This window comes from Podarcis pityusensis, assembly GCF_964106645.2.
Source record: "Podarcis pityusensis genome assembly, chromosome: 15".
NCBI classification, from domain to species: domain Eukaryota; kingdom Metazoa; phylum Chordata; class Lepidosauria; order Squamata; family Lacertidae; genus Podarcis; species Podarcis pityusensis.
Window position 1 is genome coordinate 17,912,735 of NC_138040.1, and position 24,276 is coordinate 17,937,010.

A 24,276-nucleotide genomic window follows, 5' to 3' on the forward strand; every position below is an offset into this window, starting at 1 on the left:
GCACATTTTTGCTGATTTCCCCTCCCTAGGTATCAATACCAGTGCACAACCAAGTTTTGCCTCCTATGGAGGCCGTGGATGAGTCTGGTCCTCTAGAACCTTTGCACAACCCAATAAGTGATACGGAAGCGAAAGAGGAAAACGATGAGGATGATGAGGATGATGACGACGACGAGGATGAGGAAGATGAGGAAGAAGAGGGAGAAGATACCGACATGGATGAATGGGATCCAGATCCACCTCATCCCTTTGACCCAAATGACCTGTGTAAGCATTCGAGAGTGTCTTGTTTTTGCTACGCCTCTTCTTCCTTTCATTGGCTTACCACTGCAATATGGGAATGAACCCAAAGCCATTTCATTTGAATTGCACTCCAGGAATCGGTACTTGGAAGCAAGGGGAGTGTTGAAACTAGCATCACTGAACCAGAGAAGTAGGGTCACTTGTTGGATTTACTTTGTTTTTAGTTGAACCCTGAAATCTTATCAACCAGTGCCAGGCACCAAAGACTAACATTTAGAATTAGAGAATATGGGAAGGGCCATAGCTCCATGGCAGGGCATCTGCAGAAGTCCCATGTTCAGTCTCTGACATCTCCAGGTAGGACTGGACACAGATCCATGTCAGAGACCCTCTGAGAGAAACTGCCAATCGGTGCAGACAGCACTGAGCTTGGTGGACTAACAATCTGATTTGGTGTGAGGCATCTTCCTATGTTCCTATGGCAAGTTGTTTCTGAGCACGTTCTGACTCTAGGAAAAGATTTTTGGTACTGGAACCAAGCTCACAGTCCAGTCCACTTACTCCTGGTTAGCTTTCTGCATTTTAGCAGCCCAATAAAGATGGGGATAGTCATTTAGTTTCTATTGTTGTTAAACTATTGGGAGTCAAGAAAACCTTGGCAATCTACTACAAATCACCCAGAGATCTACAAATAGATCTGTCTACTTAGTCAGGTGCTCGCAGTGGCCTAAGTCAGGATCTAGTGCAATGCTACTAGTGCTGGCACAAGTTGCCTCCTCAGCACCAGTGGGGGTGCGCGCGAAGAATCGTTTATTCATCTGAATTGTGCAGGGGGGGTGGACGGCAGAGGGGAGTGGAAGGCAGTGGAACAAGCCAAGTCGGATTGGGGTACTTTCCTCTGAGCTTTTCTACAACCTTTCCCTGTTGGAATCTTTAGGACAAAGCTCTCTGCATTAAAAGTCAACAACCAGGTGCTGCCGCTTCTCAGGAGAGGAGGAGAATCTTTCCTCCACTATCCCAGAGATCCAACTGATCTGGAGATGGATTGATTCCAACTAAGCCCATGAGGTTGAGGATTTGTGCAATGGGGACAACCCTTTCAAACAATAGGTGTCCTTTAGCTACTCTGAATGTGGAGGCCTTCGTTGCTAGAATTTGGTTGAGAGTTTCCAGGTTCTGTGCTTCCTGCTTCTAGTATATAAATTAAGGTTACCAGACGTCCCCGTTTCCCATTGACAGTCCCCAGATTTACAAATCAGTCCCCATACAGAACCCATTGAAGTTGAAAAGTGTCTCTGGATTCATTGAAAAAAAATCTGGTAACCTTAATATAAATGGGATGTGGGACTGTGTCATGTATTCCTCTCCTTTCCAATTATGTCTTTCAGGGTGTGAAGAGTGTAATAATGCACACCCCTCCGTTTGCCCAAAGCATGGACCCTTGCACCCGATCCCAAACCGGCCTGTACTGACCAGAGCAAGAGCCAGCCTTCCTTTGGTGCTTCACATAGACCGATTCCTGGGAGGAGTGTTTTCCAAGCGGCGCATTCCCAAGCGCACACAGTTTGGCCCTGTGGAAGGACCCCTGGTCAGGCAGTCAGAGCTTAAAGACTGCTATATCCATCTAAAGGTAAAGAGGCACCACGCATTTACTGTGTGACTGACACATTTCAAGACACACATTTTGTGCAGTACAGTAATTTCCCTGGAAGGAACTCCAGGGACTCACAAGAAATGGGATCAACACGACTATGTGATCATACACATCCAGTACACAGTGCAAATAGAGGAGAGGCAAGACATTTCATATAGTGCCAGAAGCTTCTTGGCGTTCAGTATGCAGGAATCCCACTTCCTTATGGAGAACTAGCTCATAACGATCAGGAGCAACAATAAGTCTTGTGCTAAATAAAAGACTGATTGTTGTGGCATGAGCTTTAGAAGACAAGAGCCTACTTCATGAGATACACAATGTGAAAACAATGGGCATAAATTTCTGTCTATATGTAGATGCATGGGTCACTGACTCACAGAGGTATTGAAATCGCTCTGGTACTTGGAAGTCAGAGTTCTATAACCTCTTTGGGTTTCAGTTTTCAGGAGGGGGGGCTCACAGTGACAGCAGTAAGTATAGATCTCTGCAGACGGAATTCAAGTTTCATTTAACAGCAAATGTTAGTGATGGGACTGAACTTCAAATCAAGGGGCTTCAAATTCCAGCTGTTCAAAAACACCTCCCTTGCAAAGTTTATGTCAGGTCAGGGCCAGGCCCTTCCAGAATTAGGGGCCACCTCAACTCGCATTCATTTTTGCCTCCTCACCACAGCTGACCCCATCCATGACTTAAACTTGGGGAGGACTGGTCAAGCAGCCTCCATCAGGCCTTCCATGGTTATCCCTTGGGTCATGGCACCATTGAAAGTGTTTGTGTGTTGTGTGTGTGTAAATACACATACATATTAGTATTATTTATTTGTATGTGCTAACTTGCCAAAATTGTGTATTTGTGTGTGGATAGATGGATAGATAGACAGTTAGACACACATATATGCACGTGTGCTCACACAAGCAGAGGCCCAGTGCACTTAAAAAATGACTGTTTCGCAAGATGCCTTCAAAAAGTTGAAAGCATAGATTGCATTCTTGAATCAATCAGCTGAAATAAATGACCTGAGATAAAGTAATCTATGCTAAGCCCATAGATGTAAATGGGTCCAGGTATACCTGGTCCTGCAGGTTGGTGCTCAATTAGCACAGCATCACCTGTGAGATAATAACTCTTTGTAATGACTTCACCAACCTAGACTATGATGCAAGCTAACAAAAGCTGCTGACAAATGCCAGTCTTCAGCAGCTTCATGCTCTGTCTGCCCCAGAAACCCTTTTTCTTCTAATTACCTGGATTTATGATGCAAACTGTTTCTTCCATTGTGGACACAGCAGCGACATCTCACCGACATCCTCTTGTTTGTGTGTATATGTTTATAGATAATATATTTTATCTTGCCTTAGGTGTCCCTTGACAAAGGTGACAGAAAAGACCGGGGTCTGCAGGAAGATCTCTGGTTTGAACTGTCTAGCGAGGCTCTTTGCAACTGGATGATGTTTGTGAGGCCAGCCCAGAATCACCTGGAGCAGAATCTGGTCGCCTACCAGTATGGCCACCATATTTATTACACAACGATTAAGAATGTGGAGCCCAAACAGGAACTCAAGGTATGGGGCAACCTGCATTATATATCTTCTTTTTGCTGAGTCAAACAGCACAGCTTCGCAACCTTCAAGAAGAGTTCCCTACTACTCAGCAGAGAGATAAAGCCTTAGGGCTTGATTTATTCATTCATCATTCCCATGGTTCTTGTTCTGAGATGTCTGCCCTATCTGTACAACCATGGCATTCCAAGGTGTATGGGCGACATGTTTTGTTGTCTGCATTGAATCACTATAGGATAATGAACCTTCCAGAAATAACAGCCCATTTGTTCACTTATGCTGGAAATGTGGGTCAAGAATTCTTGATCTTTCTTGGGTCTGTTGACTTTCACTTCACTCCAACCACTGATTCACCTTGAATGTGTAAGCAAATTGGAGGTTGAGATGAGCCTGATATCATATACCTCCTGTATGCACTGAAGCATCTTGGTTTACTTTTAATTCTCTCTCCCTTTCCCCCTTTGTGGCACTTTCCCCTGCCCGCCCATGAATGGGATTGGCTTTTCTCAATTAATGAGGCACCATTTACTTCAATAAGCGTACCTTTGAGGTTTGCAGTTTGGCCTGTGCGTGTGATAATCTGACTTTTCTGCTTGTGAGTCCAATCACCACAAAGTTATTTTTATCCCATGCTTAAAACAAATCAAGTGGAACTTGGAACAGTTGGGAGAATAGCTTTTTATATTAAGCTTACAGCTTGAGATCTGGAGGGCAGTCAAAAGATGAGTGCCGCCATCTGGGCTTTTCCTGTTTCTTGCCTTCTCCACTTCCTTTTCTGCCTTGTGTCTTAATCCTGCAAGTCCTTGAAATGTGCAAGATCTTGACAGGACCGAGAAGGAATCTGTAGTGTGTGATCCAGCATCGGCTCTTGACTTGGCCACTCCCTCCCTCTGTCCACAGAATACGAGCCAACTCCTAGGGGCTGAGGTCCCTTTGCCACCAAATGAAATATTTGAGGGCCCTGTACCCCCCCAAAAAAAGTTAATGGGCATTGCCATTTATTTATTTATTTATTTAAATGATATTTATTAAAGTTTCAAAGAAAAAATTACATAGATAAAAAGAAAAGAAAAAGAAAAAAAATAAAAAGGAAAAAAATACAAAATACAAAATACAGAAAAAAAATAGAAAACACTTAAAAAAAACCACATTGATCTTTCCATAACTTACATTTCATTTCCTTACTTCCCTGACTTCCTCACATCTCCCTTTTTTGTATTCCAGTTCTATTAGTTAATTCATCAATTCCTTTCCCTCTTTGTTTTTGTCTTAATCCTTTAACTTAACATATTATAACTTTAGATTCTCATCTGTTAACAATCCATTTGTACATACACCTTTATAACATTGCTGCTAAGACCACTTAATTTCATTCTGACATCATTCTAACATTCATTAATTTTGCAGTATTTCTGTAAATAGTCTTTAAATTTCTTCCAATCTTCTTCCACCGACTGGGCATTGCCATTTAAATAGTGTGCATGTGTCATGTCATGTGACCTATTATGTAGGGCAGGGTTTATCTGCCCCCCCCCCCAATATTTTATTCAGGTTGGCACCCCTGGTCCACAGGATGGTGGAGATGATGCTGTGGACTACACACACACACACACACACACACACACCTCATTTGAATTGTTCATCTGGACGTGTTCTGGACATACCTTTATCTTGTTTTGAACCCTATAATGCATTCCGCAAGCGCAGCCGCTAGAATTATAGTTTTATTGTTTTCAACTGTTTTTAATGGTTTTACAGGAGAACACATGAAAAAATGTAATCCAAGACACAAAAGAGAGTCATGTATTCTTCCCCCTTCCTCCCCAGATTATAACTTATGGCATTTTGGAAAGTGCTTGCCCCTCCTGCCATACTTTCACTATTGTGACAATCAGTGAATGAGGATTTGTGATTAGAGTCGAACCACTCAGTCACACTGTCTGTGCAATAAGATGAAATAAATTGTTATAGTAACAGCCTCTTCAGAATATTCATGGCTTGGCACACTTAAAAGGCCTCTTGACACTTGTACAAAAAAAAATCACTTTTGGAGCTACTAAAGACATGTGTACTTGAATTTATCTCTTTCTCTTTCATGTCAGTGTCACCCATGTATAAAATGAATATTAAAATGCTAGCTGATTCAAGTGAGAGCCAGTGTGGTGTAGTGGGTAGACTTTGTTTGTTACTAGAACTCCCTAAGATCCACTCACTGGAGCCTAGTGCAAGCAGCATATTTGGAATTATATAATCTTGAGCCTGTGGATTTGCTTTGAGTATCAGAATTGAACTCGCAGTCCTTCTGCACAAAAAAATTACTCTTGCTTATCCTCATCCAAGCTTTTCATTTTATTTCAGCTGTATAATTTGGGCAGCAGGGGTGGGTGGAATCATTTTGTTGCTGTCATTGTTAAACAATTGGGAGTCTGAAATCTTTGCAGATCTACCAGTAGATCCTATTCCACTGTCTGCCCAGACGTGTTGTAGTGAATTGAGGTGGGACGCAGGTGGTGCTGTGGTCTAAACCACTGAGCCTCTTGGGCTTGTCGATCGGAAGGTTGGCGGTTCGAATCCCCACGAAGGGTTGAGCTCCCATTGCTCAGTCCCACCTCCTGCCAACCTAGCAGTTCGAAAGCATGCCAGCGCAAGTAGATAAATAGGTACCACTGTGGCAGGAAGGTAAACGGTGTTTCGTGTGCCAGAAGCGGTTTAGTCATGCTGGCCACATGACCCAGAAAGCTGTCCGTGGACAGACACCTGCTCCCTCGGCCTGTAAAGTGAGATGAGCACCACACCCCATAATCACCTTTGACTGGACTTAACTGTCCAGGGGTCCTTTACCTTAGTGAACTGAGGGTCAGACTTGGACCAGGATGGCATGGCTTGGAGTCACTGCTCACCCAAGAAGCTTTCTTAGCAATGGTGAGAGGCCACTATCTCTCAGACAAGATGGCCTCCGTGTATGCTGCCCTCAGTTCCTTGGTGGAAGGGCAGGATATAGCTGCAATAGACAAGCAGTTAATTTTTTAGATTCTCCAGTGAAAATTCTAATTAATCCCATGTGAATTGGCTGCAGGTGTGGTATGCTGCTTCATATGCTGAATTTGTCAATCAGAAAATCCATGATGTATCTGAAGAGGAAAGGAAAGGTATTTATCTCCTTTACTTTTCCAGTTGATTGTTTAAATCATAGGGTATATTGCAGCACTGAATTAGCACTAGCAGGTGGAATTTTGCATGCCTAGCTCCAGATAGACTCAAATAATAATTGGATCTAGGTTAAGGCTGCATTGCCAAATTTTGTTTGTTGTTAAATATGCTTCTACATAATTAGTGGTACACATTAAAAGAGGCTGCCTTTTATTGATGCACATGGTAATAGCTGCTGTTGGCAAACACGGCCTACAATTGAAGTAACCCACAAAATCCCCCTTTTCGTTCCCATCACTATGATGGATGGTGCACAGACACTATCAGATCGAGTCCTTATGCAAAAAAGGAGCTTGAAAACAAATATAAGTTCTAGTTGCTTCATGGAAAGATTGATAGAAATGAAACCTCAGAAATCTAGTCTCATCTACAGACTGAGCTCTTCACTGTCTGTGATTCACTATGGTGCAGAATTTGCACTTACTTTAAAACAAAAATTCAAGCGTCTAGTTCTCATGATTGAGATAGGTTTGAAAATGTGCTGATCCTGGGTTCAATCTATGCAGTTCATGTATATTTCAAGCAATTTGTGCAGTAACCATATTCAACCGGCTGCTAGTATTTTTCAACGCTGCAACAGACAGGAGCAAAGACCCTGCTTGATTACCTAACACTCCTGCTTTCATTCCAGGCATGTCCTCCTATCCATTCCCATTCCTACTGTCCTTGGTAGTCTTATACATTTAATTCCTGTCCTCTCCTGGCCAAAAATCCCATGTTATGCAAAAAACCCCCACAAACCACCATTGAATTCAGAGTAAAATATTCAAACTGAGTGAGTTTATGCAAAATAGATGTTGTAGGAGTGAATAATTTATTTGGAGTGCAGAATTTAAGTTACAGCAACAGCCAGAAAGGCTTTTTCCAGTAGGTAAACTACAGAGCAGCTGAGCACTTCTGTAAGGTGTAAGAACAAGAGGGAATGTAGATGTAGTATTCTCTGTCTTCTTATAATCTTCTATGTTCTTCTGTGTGCCTAACCCGTGTTTAGAGGGGAATAAAAGACAGACTATGAGCAAAAGGTGTATAGAGCATATTCCTTAGTCATTCTGATCTCTGTGGCCCCCTGAAAGTACGGAGGATGGAGGGGGGAGTCTTTGGTAGAAATCTGAAAAGCTTGGTGGCGTCTGAAGTTGTCCTTATCGATTGGTCTAACTTGAAAATGCAGTTCTCCGAGAGCAAGAAAAAAACTGGCCATGTTATGAGTGCAACCGACGGTTCATGAGCTCAGAGCAGCTCCAGCAGCACCTGAACTCCCATGATGAAAAGCTGGATTTCTTCAGCAGGTATTTATAAGTGTGCAGAACCTCAGCTTTTCAAAGCTGAGTTGTTCCCTGCAGGTTCTTGTTTGAAAGCACAGAGAGAGAGAGAGAGAGAGAGAGAGAGAGAGAGAGAGAGTTTGATTTCCTAAGAAGAATGTTCAGAGACTATTTTCTCCTGAAGGTTGTGTGCCACAATCTCCTGAGCTCAAAGGTGAGAGCCCCTTTCTCCACTAATGGGCTGGATTGCTCTTGTGCCATGTAGAAGTGAGTGGGGCACATTTATGTATTGCAGAGGTTCAAAAGGTCAGGACCATAACCAGTTAACTAAACGGCAGAATGGCCTCTAATGTCCACTTGGAGTGTGTTTCAGGCTGGTGCCTTCCTTGACTGCAGGAGGGCTGTTGTATTTGTTTCCTTCTTTCAGGCCTCTCCCCTTTGCCCAAGGTCCATTTGGGACTGGGAGGATAGTATGTTGCCGCTCACCTCTGGAATCCCCCATGCTGCATAGCGGGAGATAGAGGAGGTGTTCAGGGATCATTCTAGGGTTTCATAAGTTGACCCAAGTCCCGAACGATTGAAACCCGGAAGTGACTTTCGAGGTACAACTGTATAGCTTCCAGTTGCCTCCAGTGCTAGTCATATTCAGAGTAGCCCCCTTTAAATGAATGAGCATGGCTAAGTTAGGCACATTAATTCCAGTGGGACTACTCTGAGTAAAGCCAAATTGGATACAACCCTTGGATGGAATGGAAGAATGGGGCAATTTCAGGAGATATTTGGGGCTACATTAAATGAGGATGTGACCCTGGGGCTGCAGGTTGCTCACCCATGATCTAAACTGACATGTTCATGTTTACAACAGTGATCTGGACTATGTTCCAGGGGAAGCATATCCCTGGATACTAGATGCTGAGGGCAAACAAGAGGGGAGGGTTATAGCCTTTGTGGCCTGCTACCTGGAAGCCTCTGGCTGTTCATTTCTGGAAGCCCCATTGTACAGCCTGTTCCCATTGACTGGACCCATGAGACTTAGGAATACAGATTGCTCCCCTCTCTAACTCAGTTTCCTATATATTTTGCAGAGCAAGAGGCAGAGGTCGTGGAAGAGGAAAACGAAGATTTGGACCAGGCAGGCGACCGGGTCGCCCTCCTAAATTTATGCGCTTAGAAGTAACCAGTGAAAATGGAGGAAAATGTGCGGAAGGGACACAGGTATCGTTTGGTAGGAGCAGGCAAAGGCGTTTCCAATGAAATTGGGAGCATGAGTTTGCTTAACTGCTTTCCTGATCATTCCCCCAGTCCGTATAAAGTTGACTCAGAACTAGCCTGGGAAGGGGTATCTCAGTAGCTTCTGTCAGCAATGAATTTCCTGTGCTGAACATATACAAGGGATGTTGAAGTTGCATCAGAAATATCCTCAGCAGCATTTGCCCATCGGCAATTCTGTGCTGCAAAAAATTAGCAAAGCAAGGAGGACTATCTTAAATTGTCACGCAGTATACAAATTTAATAAATAAAATAAAAAACCATGCCCCTTCTTTTTCTGGTATGAAATGGACTTAGTTCTGCAAAACCAGCGTAGCCTAACCATCATTGCTATACCATAATACGGCGGGCAGCGATATGACCACCTTCCATTTGATTTGCAATTTCAGGACTTGCTGCACTTCTCCAGCAAGGGGCAGTTTGATGAGGCTGGGCAAGCCACGCTGAACGGACTGGACCAACAGGAACAAACACCGGTGCCACAAGAGACACCATCATCCTTGGATCAGCAGCCCGAGAGCCACCCTTTACCGCTCCAGCCGCATGAACAGACTGTGGTGGCTACCCAGAGCACAATGACAGCAGACGACATGCGGAGAGCTAAGCGTATCCGGGTAAGCGAAGAACTCAGCAGCTGGCTGGGGCTCTGTGTGCTCCCTGCGTGTCTGTGGGTTTACTGTTAAGGTCATCACCATTTTTACTGGCTCTGTTCGAACCCCTTTAGACAGCAGACTGATATGCAGAAGTTAAGCAGGCAATGTCCCCCACCCCCCACCCCATAATTATATTTCCAGGCTTAAAAGATTTTGTCTCCTTAATTAATGCATGTCAGGCTAATCTCTTAAAGAAAGGGTTGCCAATGTGCTGTGCTCCAGATGTTGCTGGACTTCAGCTCTCATCATCTGTGCTGATGATTTATTTATTTAGATCATTTGTACACCACTCTTCAGCCAAAAAAGTTTCCCAGAACGGCATACATACAGTCTGTTAAAACCAGACAGTCCCTTCCCGCAGACTTGCAATCTAATAAACACCATGGCCATTCTGGCTGGGGCTGATGGGAGTTGTAGTCCGACAACATCTGTAGGGCACGATATTGACTACCCCTGCTCTAAGGCTCAGAAGCAGGGCTAGTAAGAATAATTGGTAGCCTTATTTGTAAGTGTGGAGTCCGGCATTTTGTGGAAAAACTGATGCCCCGAGAACCTCAGATTTCACATTGTAAAACAAAGAGCTTTAGCCATTTTGGGGCACAGACTCAGACACCAGAAGGTAGCAACTGATAGACCTAGCAGTCAGTGGCTGGAGTTTCAGTGCCCCAGATAACTTCCATAGCCATCTATGTTGGTTTATTTACCATACCTTTCCTCCCTATTCCTGTCATTATTTGCCTTCTCTTGCTCTCCTGCTCCAAATTGTATGAAAATCTGTGTCTTCTAAACAGTAACTTTTGCCAGATAAGACATACATATTTAATATTCATAATTTATATGGGGTATAGAATTAGTGTCCTTTGTTCAAAATTGGGGAAGGGTGGTTTGCTGTAAAGTATGCACAGCCCCTCATTAGCCATTTTCCACTCGAGGTTTGATTTGCCTCTTAGTTACTGCTGACCTTTTACCCGAAATTGGTGTCAGCTTCTAAACTTCCTACACCCGACATTTCAGGCAGAGAACATCTCATCGCTCATAAAAAGAAGACAGACTTCGCGCTAAGAGATGGTTGCCTCTTTGCGGATGCTTGATTTGCCTGCTGGTTACTGCTGACCTTTTTACCTTAAATTGGTGTCAATCTCTAAACTTCTTGCGTGACATTTCAGGCTGAGCACATCCCACTGCCGCTGCAAAGACAAACTTCACACAAATTGCTCGGTGCCTCTCCTGATGCTAGGAGGAACTGGGCAGCAATTGAAGTTGATTAGATTCATGATGCTCCGCTAGTCCTTCCTGGGAATCTAGTGCATCCAGTCTGGCAGGCAGACGTATTCCAATCTGCCGCATGAAGTGGGGTGGACTAGCGGGCTGCTCGCAGCACCATCTGTGTGTATGTCGCTGTGCTCTTGCTGTTGGAAGACATTGGCAAAGAGGCACCATGACCTTGGCCCATATCCATTTTTCCTTCAAAGGCAAAGATTTCGTTTAATGATAAAGTTCTTTTGCAGGGGGCTGCAGATCTTTGCGATATTAAAGCCTGCATTGAGAACTCTGTATACCAAAAACAAATACTCTGAGCCCATGCTTTCTGGCAACTGTGTGCTACTCTTCTGTCAAGTTTAAGAGGGAAATTATTAAGACAAAGAATCCTCCAAACTGTTCAGTTGGAAGATCAGTTTGTGCAGCTTAAATACTTCTTTCCCCATCCTTCTTTCTGTGCGTAAGATTTTGGTTGCAAAAAGAAACAGCTGCAAACAGGTTGAGTTTTCATTCACTTGTAGCTTCAGAGGGCTGGCGTTTCTTTCTTTTTCAAAAAGTGTGTGGATGCCTTAACAAAAGAGATTGAGCAAGTTAATTGCACCGGGGTGAATTCAACACCATCAAAGAACTTGCGCCACATGCAAGATGGCATGTTAAGAGTACACCTTGGCAATGCTTCCTTATTGGCCGAAGAAAATTCACCTCCCCCAATACAGAAATAGCAATGCATATCAAATAGGTTTTTAAAATATAATTTGTTTTACAATAAGCTTTCTCGCATACAAAAGTGTATTTTTAAAAATCACTCTTTTTTTTGCATAACCATGGACAAGAACTGTTTATCAACGTTCCCTGAAAATCTTTTGACTTCACCTTCAAATGCATTGGGTTAGAATCTCTAATGGAATGTTGTGAGAAGTATCTGAGTATTCAAGGCCAGGTGTCATTTTTAAATGCATCATTTATGTGAAAACATTTTGGAGGACTACATTATATAGGGATCTGTAGTCTGCTTGTGTATTTCGCATTGCAGCATGATTACACTTTGCTGTCTGCAGTTTCCATCTTCTGCTGTGTTAGTTGAGGCTCATTTGCTTGAGCCTCTCTGCTGAGTTTTCTCCTTGGCAGTTTTGGCATGCCACATCTCGCTGTCTTCTTGCTGAATCCTGGCCATGCTTCCTCGTCATTCGTGTTAGAAGATTCAGGGCAGACAAAAGAAAGCATTATCCACGCAGTGCATAGTCTAAACTATGGAATTTGCTCCCACAAGATGTTGTGATGGGCACCAATTTGGATGGTGTTATAAGAAGATTAGACAAATTCATGGAGGAGAAGGCTAGCAAGGTCCACCAACCCTGACGGACAAATTCTTCCTCCATTGTATGTATGCTTCTGAATACCTTTTGCTGGAGGGGAGAGTGCTGCTGTACCCTGCCGAGGCTCTTCGGGCTGAAATTACAGAGATACCTATGGGACACAGCAGAGGCACAGGAAAACAACAGCAGCCACCTGCTCCTTAGTTCTGAAAGGCCCCATTCTAGAAAAACACTTCTCTTGGGGCCCTATGGGGTTGCATTCGGCTAACCTTTACCTAGAGTAGACCCAGCGAAGTCTTTAGCACATGTGCCGCCGGGGTGCAAAGATCCACCCAGCGCCCTCAAATTTAGTTTTGCCCCCAAATTACAATTCCCATCATCCCTGACCACTGGTCCTGCTAGATAGGAATCATGGGAGTTGTAGTCCCAAAACAGCTGGAGGGCCAAGTTTGGCCATCACTGGTTTAACCAGTCTGAAAATTGTAGCCTTGGGAGGGAAGCAGGGGTCTCCTAACGACTCTCAACACTCTTGAAAAACTACAGTTCCCAGGATTCTTTGGGGAAAGACACAGCTGCTGAAAGCAGCATCACGGGGCTTAAATGCATAGTGCAGATGGGACCGTGAGCTCATAGACTCCCTTGTACGGCTTGGGTGCTTCTATAGGTAACCCAAAGGGAGTCTAAATTCTCCTTCTGACCATATCCCCTTGGGCATCATCAATTGCTACTCCGGACAGTGCTCTAACCATTGAGAGCAGTGCGAGGAGACAGATGTGTAAGAATGAGAGGGGGGAAACCAGTTTCCATGTAGCCCTTTGGATTGCAGCTATAGTATGCTGTGCAACAGCTGTCCCTCATACAGTGGTACCTCGGGGTAAGTACTTAATTTGTTCCGCAGGTCCGTACTTAACCTGAAACTGTTCTTAATCTGAAGCACCACTTTAGCTAATGGGGCCTCCATTATGTGCCAAAGCACAATTTCTGTTCTCATCCTGAAGCAAAGTTCTTAACCTGAAGCACTATTTCTGGGTTAGCGGAGTCTGTAATCTGAAGCGTATGTAACCTGAAGCGTATGTAACCCGAGGTACCACTGTATAGCAGCAGAGGTAAATACTCTCTCTCTTTTATAGCCAGAACTGAAGGAGCCTAAACAGATTTCAACAAACATTTACGGCCATGGGGAATGTTGCAGTGCCCCGCGCTGCCCTGCACCTTCTTTAAGAGGCTGAGTAGGACACCCGAAGGAGAGACCCTGGCAGGTGTTTCTCAAGCCCCAGCTCTACGCACCTGACAGGCACTTTCCAATTCCAAGCAGAGCTTCTGTCCATGTGGCATTAAGCTTTCCTTCACCACAGTTCAGTTGCCCTGCTAACTTGGGAATGTGAAAGTGTTTCCACAAGCCTGATGTGTGGGGATGTGCGGTGCATGCTAATAACTTACATGGTTAAATACAGTTGCTTCCTCTGTCTCGCCCTGCGATTCCCCACCCCCCTCCTTGTTGGTATGGATCAGAATTAATATTTAATGTCTGAGAAGTAGAGTGGAAAACAGACAATGGTTAATAATAGAAGAGAAATTGCAGCCCGAGAGTGCAAATTTTCTTGGCTGTTTTCTCCCACTCGGTGGGGGTATATGGAGTCCTGCTGCCTTTTCAATCTTTTGCTGGGCTGGTGTCTTGTAATTGGAGATTGCATGTACAAAAATATAGAAATGGCTCCCACGCCAGCTACCTGCCAACATCAGAATTCCTCTTTAATTACTGAAGCACGCAGGACACTTGGAAGCAAGGCTGCAAAGCCAGCTGTGAACTGTTCCCACTGAAGCCAAAGCAGAGATTAAGAGAGATGACTCTGTTGCAATGGGTTAATCTAGAAGGACATAAGTGTGTGTTGGATTTTTTTTTTTAGTGCTATTTAAAATGAACGTAAGTGGATACTAAGAGTGAAGGTACGCATAGCATTTGAAGAGCAACAGAGGAGGTGTGATAACGTCTTCACTGCCCTTCAAACACACATGCTTTATTATTATTTTTTGTCCTAGGCTGAGCTGTGAAGAAATAATGAAGTGGTTCTACATGTTTTGGGTATAGGCAAGGTTGAGGGACGCGGGTGGCGCTGTGGGTTAAACCACAGAGCCTAGGACTTGCCGATCAGAAGGTCAGCGGTTCGAATCCCCGCAATGGGGTGAGCTCCCGTTGTTCGGTCCCTGCTCCTACCAACCTAGCAGTGCGAAAGCACTTCAAAGTGCAAGTAGATAAATAGGTACCGCTCCGGCGGGAAGGTAAACGGTGTTTCTGTGCGCTGCTCTGGTTTGCCAAAAGCGGCTTAGTCATGCTGGCCACATGACCCGGAAGCTGTACACCGGCTCCTTTGGCCAATAAAGCAAGATGAGCGCCGTAACCCCAGAGTCGGTCAAGACTGGACCTAATGGTCAGGGGTCCCTTTACCTTTACCTTTTAAGGTTGACTCAAGTGAAAGTCATTTCCTTTGTTTTAGGGAAACAAGTGCTAATTGTGGTGGGTGCCTATTGGTTTGCACCCGTGACATCACAAATACCCTTCTCTCCCTTTCGCTTCCTGCATCTCAGAAAAGTCAACCATTCTTGAAATTATTCTGATAATCTTTGGAATGCTAAAGACAGACACATGTGCCTCTCAATTAAACAAACAAAAAACTTGCAAGGTTGTGTGCTTGCCCACACAGAATTGCCCTGTGATATAGAAAGTGACTTGTTTTCTTCTTCCATCTAAAAAAAACACCCCACCAACCTTTTGCAGTGGATGAAGTGCATTTCTGTTTTCCACCATGTAGCAAACATCTGAATATTATTTTATTAAAAAAGCACTGAGGCTTTTATTGCAGCAACAAAACTAACACCTTAGCAGCAAGGTTCCAATTTACCTTTTGGTTGGTTGTTTCAGTTTTGAGACTGAATAGGAGCCATGGTAACCGAAAGACTTTAGAAGAATTAACGTTGACTATCCTAACGTTACATCTATCTTTACTGAAAAGTGCATAATTAAGATCTTGCACTAGCAGAAAACAAGACGCATTTCTCCCCAGTGTGGATAAATGGTTAAGTCCAAATCTGCAGTGTTGTTTGTGAGCATAAATAAAGTAGAGGTTAGTTGTTCTAGATTAGCTCATTTGTGATGTGAAATCATGCATGTACCCTCAAAATTACACACAGGGTGGGAAGAAGACTATTGTGGCTCAGTTCAATCTATATCCCATTAAGTTCATGCAAAAATTCCCCTTGAGTTTAGTGACTCTAAATCAACCCTGAATATTATACTGGAGGCATTAATTTTACCTGTTGCCCTTTTTTAATTGTGATTCCAGGCTTGGTACAGTAAAATGTCCCTTTATTGCTATAATGAACCTGCATACAGATTAAGTATAGCATGTATTTGTAATTGTATTTAAAGAGAAACAAAAGGGACAAAATGGCTCCAAGAAAGGAGAAAGCTACAGACAAAAAACTCCATAATTACTTAAATGAGTTTTTGTCACATGTATTAATGACAGCCAATTATCGTTAGTTTCTCTACTACTAAACACATTTTGTTCTCTGTGACTAAGTTTGATTAGCCTGTGTTTTCCCAAGTCTGAATAAGTAATGTTTTGTTTGTGGTTAATATTTTGCCTCACACTATCATTGTTAAGATTCATTTGGTTTCCAGAGATCATGAGTCATACTTAAAAGAAAATGATGGGTTCTCTAATGTATGTCTAATTAACAGAATGAAAACTGAATTTTTCTTTTTGCTCAGCTATACAAAACATTGAGAAGGAAAGAAGCAGTCCCAGAGCATTCAAGTTAGCATCTAAGGAGCTGCAGCTCTAGTGCCTAATCTATTGGATGCCTCAGATTTTGAATAATCTGGGAGACCAGTGCTTTCCCCCCTAGAAAAATAGGTACCAGTACTCACCATTAAGTGCCACACTTTTTAACAACAAAAAAAGAGGTTCCGGTACTGCGTATCCTTGATTACCCCCTGGGGGGGAAAAGCACTGTGGCATGCATTTCATTCTCAACAAAATCCTTTGTTAGATTCAGCTGGAGTCCTGTGAAGCCTTCGTAACAGTTAGCTGAAGCATTGTTTTCATTGCCTGGCAAAAAGGATGAGTAACTTGCTTGCCTCTTGCAATTCTTGGACCAGAAGCTGTCAAGCTTGGGGTGGGGTGGCTTTGGGCCTCCAGATATCGTTGTCCTACAACTCCTACCAGCCGTGATCACTAGGACCCTTGTACTTAACGGGACTGCCTCTTCTCGTATTTCCCGCAGAGGACCCTAAGGTCCATGAATAATAATAGCTGAAAGGTCCCGGGCCCTAAGGAAGCCAGTCTATCCTCCACCAGGGCCAGGGCTTTTTCAGTGACGGCTCCAACCTGGTGGAATGCTCTGTGCTACAAGACTAGGGCCCTGTAGGACTTGATTTCCTTCCGCAGGGTCTGTAAGACAGAGCTATTCTGCCTGGCTTTCAATTTGAATTAGCCTAATCCTCTATTAGGGATGTGGGTGGCACTGTGGGTTAAACCACAGAGCCTAGGACTTGTCGATCAGAAGGTCAGCGGTTCGAATCCCCGTGACGGAGTGAGCTCCCATTGCTCGGTCCCTGCTCCTGCCAACCTAGCAGTTTGAAAGCATGTCAAAGTGAAAGTAGACAAATAGGTACTGCTCTGGCGGGAAGGTAAACGGCGTTTCTGTGCACTTCTCTGGTTCGCCAGAAGCAGCTTAGTCATGCTGGCTACATGACCCGGAAGCTGTACGCCGGCTCCCTCGGCCAATAAAGCGAGATGAGTGCCGCAACCCCAGAGTCGGCCACGACTGGACCTAATGGTCAGGGGTCCCTTTACCTTTACCTTTAATCCTCTATTCCCTTTCCTCTTCTATGAAGAAACCCTTTCTGGGACCCCATGTTTAAATTCTTCCCTGGTCTCCTTGCTGGCCCTAGTAGGACCAACTTGGCCTGTTACCCCTGGTGATCATTTGATGTCTACTGACTGCCCCCCCCCCCAAAAAAAAGACTCCTGGATTTTTGAATTTTATTGATATTGGTGCTGCATTTTATGTTGTATTTTATGCTGTTTTTAAGTCGCATTTTAATCAGTGCTTTATATTTGCTGCTAGCCGTCCTGAGCCCGGTTTTTATTTTTATTATTTTATTATTAGCCATGTGGACTAGGGCTGATGGAACTCAGAAGTATCAGAAGAGCCACAGTTTCCCCATCTCTGTGCTAGGCCAACTTGTGCTGGTTGGAGAGCCTCTCCCCTCCTGTTAATCTGTAGTTAAGGAGACTATAGCTCAAGTGGTAGCAATGCTCATAGAAGGTCACAGATTCAGTCCCTGGCAGCTCGCAGGGAATAGGAGTCACCATGCGTTTGCTGAGAATTACTGCCATTTGTTTTTCCGCCATGGAAGGATTTATTCCATAATGTAATGGGCCCGGAATAAATTGCATTTCAAACACCTGGGGGGTTCCCTTTCTTTCTTTTGATTGAAATCCCCGAGTGTCACTGCCAGTCAGAGCAGAAGCTATTGGGCTAGATGGACAAATTAACCTGACCTGGCATAAAGTGTTCCTCCAGATGTGATGTCTTCACGCATCTGGGGTTTCCCTTACCCAGTTTCACATTCTTGCTTGCAAGCAGGGGGTTTGCTAGGTGAGGAGGAAATGCTTAACATGTTGATGTTATGTGTTTCCTTAACAAAAATAGGAGGGGGAACCTGACACAGGAGAGTCGCTTTGGGCAGCAACCCAGTGATCTATGTGTGGTGCCACAAACTGCTAGATCAGGGCAAGAATCTGTCAAAATGTGTCTTGGTGCAAATGATGGGAAGTCATAATTCAAGCACTAAAGCCCTGTGTCTTCCTAGGCTCTGCTGCCGACTCACCGTTGTGTCCTTAGGCAAATCCATTTACCTCTCTTTCTGTTTCTCCGTGTGCAGACTGCAGATAGGTCCTAGGTGCTTTTTATGGAAACACAGCTAGCTAGAATCTTAGCTAGTTGACACGGCTTGTTTTTTTAATGTATCTTTTCAGAACGCAGCTCTCCAGCACTTGTTCATCCGAAAGTCATTCCGTCCCTTCAAATGCTTGCACTGTGGGAAGGCGTTCCGTGATAAGGAAAAGTTAGATCAGCACTTACGGTTCCACGGGCGGGAAGGAAATTGTCCTCTGACCTGTGACATCTGCAACAAAGGCTTCATTAATACCAGTGCCCTGGAGAGTCACATGAAGTTCCACTTGGACCAGAAGACCTATTCTTGCATTTTCTGCCCAGAGTCCTTTGACCGCTTGGATCTGTTGAAAGATCACGTGGCGATCCACGTTAACGATGGTTGTTTCACCTGCCCTACCTGTAAAAAGCGCTTTCCGGATTTTATCCAGGTGAGTAGTAGGTGAATCAAAAGCACTGACTGAATCAAAAGCACTGACTTCTAAAGCTTTTGCCAGCTTTGTTCTTATCTGAGCCTCTTTGTTGTTTTGTTTTCTCACAACTGAGAGTTCGTAAGGAGTCCCAAGCTGCAAGATTAATTGAGACCTTTCCTTTGCACAGTAATTTCTGTGTAGGAAAAAATGTGCACACAGTCATTTATGAAATGCATTTTGAGAGTTTACTCCGCTTTCAGTGCTAGGGTTTGACAGCGTGACTTATTAATTAAAACAAGGGCTAGAAACCAGTTACAACATTTTAATTGATTAATCATCTGCCTTCATAGCAATTAATTGAATAATAAATTGAATGCATTTAGGGATATTTACAAAAATGCAAAAACACTATTTAACAGACAGAAGCTATCCTTTGTTTCTGGAAAGGAAGTCTTTAATTCCTGCACTGCAGGGGGTTGGACTGGATGGCCTTTGGGCTCCCTTCCACCTCTGCAGTTCTCTGATTCTGATACTTTTATTTTATTCTTCATTACAGTAGCACTTTAGAAACAAAATAGCTTCAAAAACAGACAAACTGTGCCCTTCGCTCCATCTTGCAAATTAAAATTTGATCCTGGAGAGAGTGACCGGCCCAAGGTCCTGCAGTGAGCTTCGTGGCCAAGGGGGGTTTCAAACCCTGGTCTTCCAGGTCCATAGTCTGACACTCTAACCATTCACCATGCTGGTTGTCACAAGTAGACACTTGTCATCGCTGCCAGATGTTTACAAAGTGGGCACAGAAGAAACTGAGCCTCATTGTTGGAGAAGGCCCTTCAGGTGTCTGACAGGGTCCAGTCTAAGATCTCAAAAAGGTTTAAGATGTATTCCAAGACAGGTCTGGCTTCAGCTGTGTTGAAGGCTGAGCCTTCAGCTCCTGTTGTTGTGCCATCATTGAAGGAAGAGGTTCCTCTTTGGAGGCCCATGGATCCAAGGACCAGGAATCTGCTCCCCACCCAACTGGTGGCTAGTCTAAGCCAGCCTCCCCCACAACGAGGCAACCGCTTCTTTGGCATTGAAGCTAGAGAGAGCCTTGGATTCAAAACAGCCAGCATCTTTAGACTCTTTTGGCCCAAGAAACTGGTTAACCATCAGCTAATTTTCAAGACATGCCTACACATCCTCCACATGTTGCTGGTTTGCTGTGGGAACGTTTATGGTGCTACAGCGCTGTTAATATATGATCCGAGCCGCTACATTTTTTGTTTCTGTTTTGGAATTTTTTACTACCCCATTCCATGCAGTTTTGTGTGCATAATTAAATATGTTTTATCTGTGAAGTGGCTATTACTTTTCAACTCCCTAAGTGCTTGCTTTGAAAAGATAAAGTAACAAAATCCCTCTGTGGTGTCATTAGCGCTGGAAAAAAAGTAGGATCTGTTTTATCTTTAGTGCTCAGATGTTGAGGTTTCACTGGATGTTTTATCAGAGATCCTGTTGCGACTCGGATGAAACAAAGGCAGGATTCTTTCTTGGTACCACTTAGTACTTTTTTGGGGGAGAGAGGTGTGGGGGAGACTTCTCTACCCTCCAAACGCTGAACAGAGCTGGATACAATTCTCAATCACAGCTCTGTGATGTAGTTGTTTGCGTATTGCATTCACTTGAGAGGACCCTGGAAGAATGTGATAATCTTGCACCTGAGCGTCCAGGGGGAGGGGCAGGGAAGTTCCCTGGGGTAGAATGTGCACTGGCAAAGGCAAGGTCAGCCTCTGTTCCCCACAGCCCCAGGCTCTGGAGTATATATGGTATCTCAGGCATATTTCCAATGTCTGGGCCATTGTCTGGCAAACAAAGTAGGAAGAAAGTACACAGGTAAGCCGATTTCTTGATTCCAGAAAGTACTTGAAATGAATGAGTGCCGCTCTTGATTTGTGTAGTTAAGAACATAAGAAGAGCTCTCCTGGATCAGGCCAATGGCTCCTCTAGTCTGGCCCAGATGCCTGTGGGAAACCCGCGAGCAGGATTTCAGCACAAGAGCACTCTCTCCTCCTGTGGTTTCCAGCAAACTGGTATTCCAAAGCATTGCTTCCTCCCAACTGTGGAGGCAGACCACAGCTATCAGTGAGGAACGAGAATCAGGCATGGGACAGCAATAAGACAATAAAGCACTTGACAAAACAGCTCAGTCCTAGTGGTCACAGCAACTCTTCCCAGTAGGTCTTGCCCCAATAAAAGAGCTGCAAGGACTGAAGGTTCCCACCTTCCCACTGCTCCCCAGTTCCTTCCCCAGCAGTCTAAGGCTTCACTGTCTTGCCTCTCATTGCTCCACCTTCTTCATTTCTCTGTGAATTCTGGGAGACCAGGGGGGAGAGGAGCTGGTTGCAGCAGGAGGGGGAGACAGCCTGGCTTCCTCACCAGCCTGCCTCTTCTCTGCCTCTTGGCCCCCTTCCTCTCCAGCCTCTGCTCCTGCCTCTGATTCTGGACTCCTCTCTGCCAAAACCTCTTCCTGCTCACTAAACCCTGTTGCCTCTTCAGCTTCCGACATCTCCTCCCAGTCTGCTCCCTCTTCTCCCTCTCACTACTCATCGTCGCCCTACCACCTGGCTCTGAGCCTGCTTCCCCAGGGGGTTCCAACTGGTGCCTCCCCGCCCCCTCTGCATCCAGCCAGTCCATGACATCAGCCATCATGGCCAGCCATTCAGATCAAGACCTCTTGCAAGTGACAGGAAGGGGAACAAATGAACACATTCAAATTATTTTATTTCAGTGACCAAAGATCACAGACACAATTACTTCTGTCATCATACAAAATAAATATTCTTTCTACTTCCCATTTCTCTCAAATAGCTCATCACTCGTTTTGTCCATTCTCTGAATCATAAACTCTTGATAGATCTCTGGATCCAATTATAGTTCCCTAATCATTGTATCTTTTTAAAAAGACAACTCAGTCATGCAGTGTCATCAATCCCGATAATTACTGATGAAAGTGCGGTGGAGGATCATTTCCCCAAAGCTTCAAAACTCAGTCTTTTGGCCAGTAATGCAGCTATCCACAGCCAGCATTTTTCATGCTCATCAGTGGCCCAGATTAACTGGATATATCCTAGATAGCAGCATTTGCCAATTGCCAGTTCCTCTCTTCCTAAGGCCACAGTATTATCCACTAGTCTGTGGGCCAGAATAATCCATGCCACTAACAGATGACCAAATTGTATACTATTACTACTACTTATAATAATCATAAACCACCTAAAATCACTAACCACAGTACTAAATTTAAAATAAAACAGGTCATGCCTGTAGACTTAACTTTTTAAAAATGGCATTACCTAGCAGACAGGACTTAATAGGAAGGGAACTTGTGCATTGAGATGGTATGAGGTCATCAGTGGGGATGGGATTGAGGAGCAAATATGCTTCCGAAAAGAGCCCCTCGGGGATTTGATTTGCTCTGTGCATTTCTAACAATGTGCAAAGAATATGTTGCAGCCTAGTAGTTGCATGAAGTACACAGTATCTCATTTGTTTTCATAATAAATGAAAGTTTGAGCACTTTTTTTACACACACATCTTGATTAAAATGTGGTGGGGCTACTGGCAGCTAGATAAAGTTCATCTGGTGACCATATTTGGGTATTCCTGTTCTGTTAATTATGATAATTCCAAGATGCTGGCTTGGTAAAACGCTTTCCTTTTATTGGATGGTGTTCTGCTTACAGTAGTAGACACAACACTTTGGATGTTGTCAAAAACTATTCTGAGCAAGGCCACATTGTTTCCCAAATAAACAGGTGAATATTCATTCACATTGCTCCTTTCCCTTCCCTGTGGGTGCTGTGAGCAACCCCTACCCTGCCACTTAAAGATACAGTGTTTTGCCGGAAAAGGCCAAAGAGCTCTTCACAGTTGTCCTTCTTTGTCTCTTGGATGCTTAGAATTCTTTAGAACTGGATTGCAAAGAAATCAGTTGGTGTTGTGTTTTCTTGAATGGTTCAAGGTTTCTTTTACAGTACTATGTGCAGATGGATACTCGGCAAAGGAAGAAACTTGAGCAATAACAGCAGTAGAGTCTCCCACTAGTGCCACTAAGTGGAATTGCCTGTTGGTCCATTTGCTGTTATGTTTGAGGGATAACGTTTTGGTTTTCCCCACTGATAATCTCTCGCAGGTGAAGAAACATGTACGCAGCTTCCATTCAGAAAAGATTTACCAGTGCACCGAATGCGACAAGGCTTTCTGCCGCCCTGACAAGTTGCGACTCCACATGCTGCGGCACTCGGACCGCAAAGACTTCCTGTGCTCTACGTGTGGCAAGCAGTTCAAGGTAATGTGGTCAACAGGTTTGGCATGTGCTGTTACAGGCAGGGACAGAGCGACAGCTTTCTCTTTCTCCTCGCCAGAACTGATTTTTCACAAACAGACATAATCTGCCAGCACACAGAGTCATGCTGAATTTGGCACACACCAACCCACACTGTGAACATTTTTTTGCAATGTGCACATATGCAAGCATGTGGGTAGTGCTTTACCTCAGCAACTTGTGAGCAAGTGACTCCTCATGATAAGTCACGTTAGAAATATATTGCAAACTAATGAGTCACAAATGCCTTCCTTTTTATTCCAGCATAGTACACAAATCCACGTAATATTTCTGTTACAATTTCTGCTTATGAGATCAGACCAGCCTTCCAAACATCTGTAGCAATCACTATACCACACAAATTTTTATATGCTCTCGTGCCATCGCGTGCCTATGCTAGGAAAGAAAACGAACCAAGTTTTGTAAATCATTTCTGCCCGGTAACTTGGAGGTTTTTCTTAAATGCCACAAGTGACTGGGTAAGTGGCTGTTTACAACCCAGGATGAGATTTTCTGGTGTGAAATTAGGCCTGTTGGCAGTGAACTGAAATCTGGAATGTGTCCATTTGTTATCAACATTAAATTGTAAATTCCTTGTGCCTGGAATGTGTTTTTTCAGCTTGTGGCACTCTGCAAAGCACCCTATACCTTGATTTGTTTAGTCAGCTTAGTTGTGTTCAACTCTCTGTGACCCCATGAACCAGAGCATGCCTTGGAAACTCTCACTTACTTCTCAAAGCTTCTCCTTTTTTATGTCCATGGAGTTTTCTTGGCAAAATACTGGAGTGGTTTGCCAGTTCCTTCTCCATCCAGGTGGATCACATTTAGTCTAAACTCTCGGCTCTGACCTGTCCGTCTTGGGTGGCCCTGCACGGCATAACTCATAGCTTCTTGGAGTTATTCAAGCCCCTTCGCCACGACAAGGCAGTGATCCATGAAGGGGATACTTTGATAGAGCTGTGTAAGAACAGTAAGAATCTCAGTTTGCACTTACTCACTTACTAGTGCTCAGCCACACAAGTAACATGGAAGAAAAATATTAATGTAATGTACATGATGCGTCAGGTTGACCTATTGTAATGGGCATAAATGCTGGTAGGACCACAGTGGTGA

At 44.1% G+C, this 24,276-nt stretch overlaps 1 protein-coding gene across 6 annotated transcripts in view; it reads left to right on the forward strand.

Annotated features, from left to right (window-relative positions):
• The window catches only part of PRDM10 (PR/SET domain 10), a 75,891-nt gene that overhangs the window by 36,919 nt on the left and 14,696 nt on the right, over window positions 1-24,276 (forward strand). For all 6 annotated transcript variants that reach the window (XM_080983397.1, XM_080983395.1, XM_080983399.1 and 3 more), the window contains 9 exons: window positions 30-267; window positions 1,632-1,873; window positions 3,256-3,459; window positions 6,533-6,605; window positions 7,835-7,952; window positions 9,011-9,140; window positions 9,584-9,808; window positions 18,471-18,818; window positions 22,972-23,127. In XM_080983397.1, the coding sequence (XP_080839523.1) occupies window positions 30-267; window positions 1,632-1,873; window positions 3,256-3,459; window positions 6,533-6,605; window positions 7,835-7,952; window positions 9,011-9,140; window positions 9,584-9,808; window positions 18,471-18,818; window positions 22,972-23,127 (1,734 nt within the window). The remainder of the gene's footprint in view (window positions 1-29; window positions 268-1,631; window positions 1,874-3,255; window positions 3,460-6,532; window positions 6,606-7,834; window positions 7,953-9,010; window positions 9,141-9,583; window positions 9,809-18,470; window positions 18,819-22,971; window positions 23,128-24,276) is intronic.